Here is a 10,235-nt window from a genome sequence, read left to right as displayed (position 1 = left end):
TCTATCAGATGCATCAATTTTTGCTAAAAAGACCCATATTGGCGTGTCGTCTAACGTATGTCTTCTTACCCTTTCATCCTCTCTTTGTCCAAATAATTGTTTGTGTTGCTTGTTTTCACTTTTTGTCCAAATAATTGCATGTGTTGCTTGTTTTGTGCTGAGGATGGTATTGTGTAGACTCCGATGTTTGTTCCAATTTTTGCACTTTTTTTTAAAATTTTCTATGTTTATATTAAATAAAATGATTTTATGGCATATCCAATCTTTAAAAATTAGTTAAAATTCTTTTGGATTCAATTTGTATTTTATAGTTCAAGAAAATAATATAAGAATCTGCTTTATTTTTTGTAAAAATAGTCCAAATAAAAAAAATTGCTGCTAAAATCCACCTCCCAAAATTATAGAGCTATACTCGCGCCATTATTCAGTTTTTTTCTTTCTCCAAATGTTTCCCACGTTCACACTTCATGTAAAAAAAATTCCAAATACAGTCACCTGCAATTCATCTACCACGCTTGAATTATCAGTTCCACAATCCTTTCGGCTAAACAATATGTATTCTTTATCATATTTATTTTCCTATTTTGTATGATTTGATTAATTGTAATTCTTCTGACATGCTTTATTTTCTTGGTTAGTATATAGTGTTTATATAGTATGTGGTTGATTAGTTATCGCTGGAATAAATAAGATCAAATATACACATCTGTTTTTGAATTCCCTCGATAAGAGGATTTGCCTAATTAAGATAGTTGTGAGGTTGGTTTGCATGTTTCTTCTCCCAACCTGAAAAAGCTATAAATCAATAGGGCTAACAACATAATACTTCTCATTACCTTCATATGTTGAGTTACATGTTTTACGAAGTTTTGATTAAACTAACCTACTAAAAAAGAAAGAAAAGAAGCTTGAGTCGAATTATTTGTCCTTCTAGCTTGATTATAAATTGCACCCTTTTAACTATTCAAAGATTTTATAATTGCAATGCTATAAAATTAGTTGCATCTACATATGTTTTCTTTTACTGTTTTAAGATTTTTTAAGTTGACAGAGTCAAATATTTTAGTTTTCAATATTTAGGAATGATATCAGATTAGCTATTTATTTGAATAGGACTTTGTTGGAGTTATTTTAGGAGAAAAGGTTATTATTTAGTTAATATATACAACCTACATACCTGCTGTAAAAAAGAGTTCCAGTTTAAATTTCAAACAAATAACATTCTTCTCTGTTTCATTTTCTGTCATACTGCAAATTTCTTCTTTTCAATTCTCTGTGAGCTTTTATTTCACTATTTGTCCTTCTCACATTATCAGAAAAGAAGTTTATAAGTAAAATGAGTTCAAATCGTCAATGGATGTACAAAAGATTAACCAAAGGTCTGTATGATCTTGAATTCCTAAGAGGTGTACAACAATTTATTGAGTTCGCTATGAGTCATCCAGAAGAAAGGGATGGTGAGAGACTAAGGTGCCCATGTAACCGAAAGAAATGTCAGAATAGAAACTTTGAAAATGTTTATACTGTCCATGGGCATTTATTAAAAGAAGGTTTTGTACCGGGATATCATATATGGTATTTGCATGGAGAAAGTGAAGTTACGAAAACTATAGATCAAGATGAAAGAATGCACAATTGGGAACATACTATGAATAACCTACCGGTTGATGTTAGTGAATTTGATGATCCTGGACCTAGTACGTCTTATCATAGAATGGTTCATGAGGCTGTTGGTCCCGCATTTGTTCCAGATGATATGGAGGAATTACTTAATCCTGATGCCCAATATTTTTATGATATGCTTGATTCTGCAAATCAAGAAGTGTGTCCTGGTTGTGAAACACACTCAAAATTATCAGATGTTGCTCGTTTGTTGCATATCAAGGTTGAACATCACCCCTTTGAAAGATGTTTTGATGATATTTGTCAATATGTGAATGAGATGATTCTACCTGATAATGTGATGCCAAAAAATTTCTATGAAACTAAAAAGTTAATGAGGGGAATGAACATGCCAGTTGAAAAAATTTATACTTATGTCAATGCCTGCATGATATACTGGGGAGAGGATAGTGAACTTGTAAATTGCAATTTTGTAGTCATCCCAGGTATAAGCTTACAAGTCAAAGATCTATTCAGAAGAAAAATCTTGTACCATTCAAACAGATGTATTACTTTCCTCTTACTCCACGACTGCAATGAATGTATGCTTCCACAGCAACTGCTTCACACATGCGATGGCACGCTGAACATGAAGTTGAGAAAGGTGTGATGCGTCACTGTTCAGATGCACCTGCATGGAAGCATTTTGATAAGATGCATCCATCTTTTTCAGAGAAAAATCGTAATGTTAGATTGGGACTGTCCACTAATGGGTTTCAGCCATTTGGTCAAACAGGAAAGCAATATTCATCTTGGCCAATAATTGTGACACCATACAACTTACCTCCTTGGATGTGTATGAAAGATCCATATTTATTTTTATCGGTTATAGTTCCTGGACCAAAGAATCCTAAGGAGTAACTAGATGTCTTCTTGCAGCCTTTGATTGCTGAGTTGAAGAACCTATGGAATGTAGGTGTCAACACATATGATATCTCTAAGAAGCAAAATTTTCAAATGCGAGCTGCTTTGATGTGGACAATAAGTGACTTTCCTGCATATTCGATGTTGTTTGGATGGAGTACTGCAGGCAGGTTAGCATGTCCATATTGTATGGAGAATTCTGATGCTTTTACTTTGACAAAAGGTGGGTAAGCAGTCCTGGTTTGACAACCACCGTAAGTTTCTGCCACTTTATCATCCATATAGAAAGGATAAGAACTCATTTAGAAAGAACAGGGTAGTAACCATGCCGCCTACCCCATTACGATCAGGAGAAGATGTCTTAAAAGAGATAGAAGAACTAGGACTTAAAAAGGTAACAGAACTTGGGGCTGATATTATTAATCGTCAGATTAGTAAGTTTTCTGGTTGGAAGAAGAGAAGCATATTCTGGGATTTGCCATATTGGAGTACCAATCTCATTCGGCATAATCTAGATGTAATGCACATTGAGAAGAACTTCTTTGAGAATGTGTTCAACACAGTGCTGGAGGTAGATGGTAAAACAAAAGATAATCCCAAATCAAAAGAAGACTTGAAAGAGTTCTGTCGACGCCCTGAATTACATGCTGTTGATGGGAAGTATCCGAAAGTTATTTACACATTGAAAGAAGAGTCAAAAAAATTGTTGTGTGAATGGGTGAAAAATCTAAAATTTCCTGATGGATATGTCTCGAATATGGGAAGGTGTGTGAACATGAAAAAACACAAGTTATTCGGTATGAAAAGTCACGATTGTCATTTATTTATGCAAAGATTGGTACTTGTTGCATTCCGTGAGCTATTACCCAAAAAAGTGTGGGAAGCACTTATTGAGATGAGCCTTTTCTTTAGGGATATCACTTCTACAGTAATTCGTGAAGAGGATATGGTAAGACTACAACAAAAAATACTTGAAATACTTTGTAAATTAGAGCGTGTATTCCCTCCTAGCTTCTTTGACTCAATGGAGCATCTCCCTGTGCATCTCGCTTACGAAGCAATGATAGCTGGTCCGGTACAATATCGATGGATGTATCCATTTGAGAGGTAAGACTTCATTTATATATTCAAGTACTTTATTTCTTTTGCAATTAAACTTATTTTATTAATCACCAGGCGACAATAAAAAGCTCAGGGAGGAGCCAACCAACAACCTTCCCTTCTCAGACAACGCCTAAATAACCTTACAATCCTTATGACAATCCTAATCACTATCTCTAATATAAAGTTATAATCTAATTAAAGAGAACTTGAAAGCTCAAATAGCCTCTTGCTTCTTCTTAACTAGTTGCACAGGTCAGTCTTGACAACATGAAATATTATGACATACAAGATTTTTATAAGGAACTTCTTTTGCAAAACCTCTTAAAGTTTAAAGTATATGATATTTTATACTCCCCCCTTATGATCTGTTTGTATATATAAATTGATAATCTGCCAGAATTTTCACATATGAAGCATCTTTCTTATCATCCAAGAAGCATATCAGGAAACTCTATGTGATCTGGTAGTCTCCTGTCATTTATATAGTGTCTATGGACCCAATTAATCCATAGTTTTTCCTTGTTCTGGCTCAACAACAACAACAGTTTGCATGTTGCAGCTTAATTTCAGGTCTTTAAATAATTATTCAAGCCTCTTGAACCTTTAGGAAAAGTCACCTTGTCCTAGACTACAAGTTTCCTTTTAGTAATATTGGTTTCCCCTGTTCATAAATATTTCCTACACGCAGTTTCGATGAGTTTAATAACCTTTTGTGGTTGCATAAACAGATGTAACATGTATGCTTGGATGCAAAAAATTACTGCTCTAATTAGCTGAAGCATCCCAACATATGAAAATTCTCTAGCTATCTAGTTAGTGATCTTTATTATAATTTTATCTACTAAAGGTTTGCTTTGCAAAATTGTCATCCTTTCAGTAGAAAGAAGAACTCATAAGTATTTAAATGGTAAGTGACCTATTTCATAGTACAACACCCTTAATATGCAATTTCTTTCATCTGTCCCTAACCACCAAAATAGACTTGACTATTTAAGTACTTTTGTTTTCATCATTATGAGTGACTAATGCCTTGAGCTTTTGTGCTATTTTCAGAAATCTCCAAAAATATAAATATAATGTTCGAAATAAGGCACATGTCGAAGGATGCATATGCAACGCACATATAGTTGAGGAAGCTTCATCATTTTGTTCACACTACTTCGAGCCTCATGTTTACACAAGGCATAGAAAAGTGCCACAGAATGACGATGGTGGTATGGATGAACAAGATGGATACGATGATAATCTTTCTATATTCACCTATCCAGGTCGGGGATTTGGGGAACTAAATCGTAGATATCTTACTGAAGAAGAACTTAAAGCAGCTCATATTTATATTTTACTAAATTGTAGAGAAGTGCAGCCATATGTGGAGTAAGATTTCAAACTTTTGCTTTCATTTATACACTAAAATTATCAGAAAAAATCTTACATATTCTTTTTCTTTTATGTGATCCAAAGGAAATTTATTGACTCTCTTCATCAAATGTTTCCACAAATTACGGAGCAGGAAGTGGACAGAAAGCTTGATGAAGAATTTGCATCATGGTTCACAAGATATGTGAGCAGTTGTACAATATCTTTTCATCTGTACTTACTTTACTTATATGAAACTCTAATATTTTTTAATTTGATAGGCCCGAGTCCACATAGATAATCAGTTCATCAAGGCGCTTGCAGAAGGTCCATGTCGATCAGCGAAGCCATACACTGGTTATAATATCAACGGCTTTAAATTTCACACTAAAGGACGCAGTTTGTCTAGAGCATCTAATAACAGTGGAGTTTGCATAAAAGGAACAAATTATAGTGCAGATGAGAATGACTACTATGGTGTGCTTACTGAAATTCTTGAATTGGAGTACAAGGGCAGTACACCAATCAAAAGAACTGTTTTATTTAAATGTGAATGGTTTGACCCCACACCAAACGTAGGAATGAAGATTCACCCACAATATAAACTTGTGGATATCAATCATAGAAGAAAATTGAGGAAGTACGAACCATTTGTTTTGGCAATGCAAGCGACTCAAGTGTATTATGCTACTTATCCTAGCTTACGACGTGATAAGAGTGATTGGTGGGCTGTGTGCAAAACAAAAGCTCGGTGTATTGTGGATATGCCTCCATCATCTTTAGTGTCCCCTCTAGTAGATGTTGCTGAGCCTTTCCAATGTGATGAAGATGGTTTAAGATTTGATGTAGTGTCCGATAGTGAAACTATTGTCCAGAATGATCCAAATGGCGAATTCATAAACTTGAGAGATGAGGATGATAATTTAGATGATGAGACAGAGTTTCATGATGAATTAGAATAAGAATCAGATGATGAAAATGAGAATGAAGAGGCGTACTATGAAAGTGGCAGTGAATAGAGTCAAAGTGCTCCAATCTCTTCAAATATAGGAGTTAGAGTTACTAAAATGTAGTATATAAGTTGATTTTATATTTCATCTCTTTTACCAGTATACTTATTTTGTTTTAATAGTTCTCCTGGTTGTTTTGTTTGAACAACTATTCCCAGTATGATTCTAGATCTATGTTTGAAATAGTGATGAGATTATTTTATTTATAGAAGTGTTTATATATTTATTGCTAACTAGATTAACACGTTTTTTCTTAAATTTCAGAGGGATCTTGTTCTTGAAGTGATATATCAACTAACTATCTATTCTTGTTATAATTAGATCAATCATTATGATATTACTTCATCCACATTTAACTTTGAAATTGCAAATATGGCACCTAGGGGGGATGGACGTTGTAGATATTCTGGAAAAAGGACAGCAGATCCAGTGGCATCTCCTCTAATGTCGAGTTTCGCACGTGATCAAGCACCATCATTGCCTGAACTGCCAACACCAGTTACGCCAGATTCAGTTGCAGTCAACATATCGGGACCATCTTCATCTGTGGGGATCGAAATACCAAGGAATGACATTGTATCCACAACTTCGTCAAATACAACTGATGGTACCCGCATCCCAATTGAAATCGTCATGGGACGGTAAGTGTACAATATTGTTTCATTTACATTGTTTTTCTACATGCAAGAAAATAAGATGTGTTGATTTTCTTCCATACTTTTTTTTATAAATGTTTACAAGTTCTATTGATTTTCTTAAATTGTATTAGTGGGGAATGAATTACAAATTGAGGTGTTTTTAAATCAATACAAAAAAAATCATTCTTGAAGAAAGTAGTTTGTTCACTAATGTCTACACTTCTCTTATATAAGAAGCAATAGTTGAATGTGGCAACATCATATGGTAAGGAATTTATAGAATAAGGCAACAGAATTCCCCATGTGCAGTTCCCCAGAACTTTTGCTCTTGACCTACATGTTCAGATTTTGCGGCAAATTTATTGTTTACTTTGCTTTTATTAGTGTGTATGGTGTGACATTTCTTTGATATCAACAATCCTCATTCCTTGAAGTTTTTCTTATCTTTGCAGTATATCATTAGATTTCATACTAGAACTTTTTTTTACTTGTTCTAGATTAAGCTTAGATCGTATTGAATCTGAGCTCAGTATCGGCTCCTCCCAGCTAGCCATTTCAAGATATGATAATGACAGGATTATATAATTTATATCTAATCCTTGTCTCTTTGATAACACTTTCAAATGTGTCATATGTTTCTTCCTTACTGCCTTGACCTCTTTAAGATCTTATATTGTCGCTAAAGAAACTGATAATACACTCTAGACACTGCTTGATGTTTATAAATAAAATTGAGTATTGAAATAATTACTTGTTATATATATATATACAAGTTTGGAGCCAAGTAACAATGTATCTCGGGCGATCACAAAAATCTTTAAGGAAAAATTGGATCCTGAAGGACATGATTGAAAGTCAGTTACACCATAGATTAAGGACTTCTACTGGGAGGAGTTTAAGGTAAACCATACTACCTGGGTTTTTTTTGTAACTATTGATTTTGTTACTAAAGTAAAACCGTACAGCTCAAACAAGAACAAAATAAAAACATAGTTGATGAAATAGAACCACTACAACTAGCTAAACGATAAACTTAGGTTGCTTCATATGCTACATCTAGAACAAGAGAAAATATTTAGGGATACAAGTTCATAGTTTCTAACAATGCAGTCAATTTCCTATTGTTATTACTCTTTTGAAACACCTCTTGGATAACTTGTCTAACTAAACTTCAGGTCGTCTTTGTGTGCCTTTGAAAACACATGGATTCCTTTCAATTCAAATATGGTATACATTACCAGCCTAGAAAGTTCTATATATATCTGCTTTGGGACTCTTTCCTTTCATTAAGTTACTCACCCATTCTACTTCATCCCTCCTTCCCATAGGAGCTCTTGTTATGCCCTGCCACTGTAGAAACTTAGTCCATACGTTGTGGGAGGAATACATTGAAAAAACAAGTGCTCTATAGTTTCATTTGCATCTCCACACATTGGACAACTCATATGATCAACAATGCCCTAACCAAGAAATCTATTTATGGTGTGTAATCATCCCAATATAGCCAAGTACAGAATGAAGGTCCATTTAGGTGGACCACTGATATTGCAACTTAACCTCCTGCATGAGACTTTTTGATAATTTCCTCTAAGCTTCATATATAATTTCCTATCAGAGAACTTTGCCTTACTTCCTAGTTCATCCATGTTCATTCGAGCTTCTTCAATATACTTCCCTCCTTTCCAAGCTTTTTCCAACACCCATGATACTTTTTTTGGTACACCTTTCGATACCTGATTGTGTCTCCTTCTAATATAATATTCATGTACTCATTATACCCATAAATTCCATTTTTCTATCATTTTATTAATGTATTATATTCATTTAGAATTTATGTTATATCAATTTATGTGATATTTTTCTCTATATTCTTAAACAGAAGCGATTCCATTGGAATATTACAACTGAAGGTTCCATAAGGATCATTTTATGAAAAAATGTTCAATACAATACATGAGTATGCTATGTGAAGCAAGATCCTCTGAGGAGAAACGAAAATATCCCAAAATCTATTTGGGAGAGCTGGAAGCCTCACTATGATACTGAGGATTTTAAGGCTAAATCTGCACAATATTCCAAAAATCGACTAAGTGAGAAATGTGGTGAAGGATCTGGTCCCTCGCGCCATACTGGAGGCTCCCGGACTCATCGAGAGCATGCAAGACAACTGGTACAATTATTTTCATTTTGTCAAGTTATAGTTATTTTAAAGTTATTCCTTATGTAATAACTTTAATAGACGTGATTTCAATTTTAGGCGAATGTTCTTGGACAACCACCTTATCTGCATGAACTTTTGAAGAAGACACATACCAAAGGAAACGATGAGTTTGTGGATCTGAAGTCTAAGAGAACATATGTAAGTAATGCCAAACATTACTGATTATCTTTCTTAATTTTTGTTGAGGATTCGCTTAATCTTCATCCATCATGTTTATCCCAAACATTAAACACATGGTTATAAAATTGGAGATTAACAAAGAGGGAAGTTAATGTCGTAGTGGTGCAGTTGATGGCTCTGTATAACTTTCCAGTGTGAAAGAACTCTTTAACAGCTAACAAAACATCATTGTGGATTACTGGCCCTACTTTATCAATGCAACCGAGACTATCTATAATCTCTTGGTCGGTAACTTCAGCGCATAGAGTAGTTTGTTTTTCTAGAGGAAGTGTAGGTCCCCTTCTCATAATTGATTTGTCTACTGCTTGTATCTAAGAGTTGCAGAACCCATAAGACTCTTGTAAAAGTAACAATTTCAGTTTGTGTGTCCTCAAGAGTGGTACGCTTGGTTCCTGATAAAGACATAATTTCAGATATTTGTTTTCTATGAGCTTTTAGCTTCATCACTGCAGAGAAATGCTTTGTGTTGGAATCTCCAAGCTTAATCCACCTCGCCCTAGACTTTTGCTACAAGATGCTCTCCTTTATTAAAAACCACTTCTCCAAATTCAATAAGAGGGCCTTTTCTTCAATTATTATCCCATTAATACACTGCATACTCAAGTGTTCTTGAACTACCTTAAATTTTGCCCTGGCACTATCAATTTGTTGGTTTATATTCTGAAATTCTCTACTATGCAACCTTTTGAGTTGTGGCTTTAGTGCCCTCAGCTTAAACCATACTTTTTTCATCCTCCTGTGATCAGAATTCATTGGCAGGTCGTACTCCAATCGCACATGTCCATAGATCATCATCCAGTCAAAATTACCAAAAGTCCTGTCCAGCATACTTCATATTCTATCAGCCTCTGATAGTTTGTTTTCCATGTGAAAAATTCTCCTTTTCATGGTAGTTCGCTGAGAGATAATTGTTGTATATAGTCTGAGAAATCTTGTGTTTCACCCTGAGTCATGTTCAATTGTCTTATATGTTTATAATCACTATTCATTTTTTCTTAACATAATATCATATATTTTGTTTTTCTGGATGTTGTAATGTCTAAGATCACATCTGCATCTCAACTTGTAGATGAATCTAGTGAGTCACCGATAGTAGATTTTTCAAAGATTTACATGGATGAAGTGGGTGGGGTTAAGAAGGCATGTATATATGGTCTAGGTTCTTAAGCAGTATTCTATGAGAACATTGGTTCATCGTAT

General features: G+C 34.4%; 1 protein-coding gene and 1 long non-coding RNA gene across 2 annotated transcripts; both read left to right on the top strand.

Annotated features, from left to right (window-relative positions):
• The first annotated feature begins 2,067 nt into the window (after positions 1-2,067).
• Positions 2,068-5,963, top strand: LOC125857182 (uncharacterized). Its single transcript, XM_049536865.1, has 4 exons — positions 2,068-3,633; positions 4,684-5,004; positions 5,092-5,191; positions 5,268-5,963. Exons 1-4 carry the CDS (start codon positions 2,852-2,854, stop codon positions 5,946-5,948), a joined length of 1,884 nt encoding a protein of 627 aa, XP_049392822.1. The 5' UTR covers positions 2,068-2,851; the 3' UTR covers positions 5,949-5,963.
• Positions 5,964-6,366: 403 nt separating this feature from the next.
• On the top strand, positions 6,367-8,564 carry LOC125857268 (uncharacterized). Its single transcript, XR_007445602.1, has 3 exons — positions 6,367-6,637; positions 7,408-7,534; positions 8,514-8,564. It is a non-coding gene; the product is annotated as an uncharacterized LOC125857268 (long non-coding RNA).
• The last annotated feature ends 1,671 nt before the right edge of the window (positions 8,565-10,235 follow it).

Source organism: Solanum stenotomum, chromosome 2, assembly GCF_019186545.1.
Source record: "Solanum stenotomum isolate F172 chromosome 2, ASM1918654v1, whole genome shotgun sequence".
NCBI classification, from domain to species: domain Eukaryota; kingdom Viridiplantae; phylum Streptophyta; class Magnoliopsida; order Solanales; family Solanaceae; genus Solanum; species Solanum stenotomum.
This window is presented reverse-complemented; position numbering and strand designations above follow the sequence as displayed.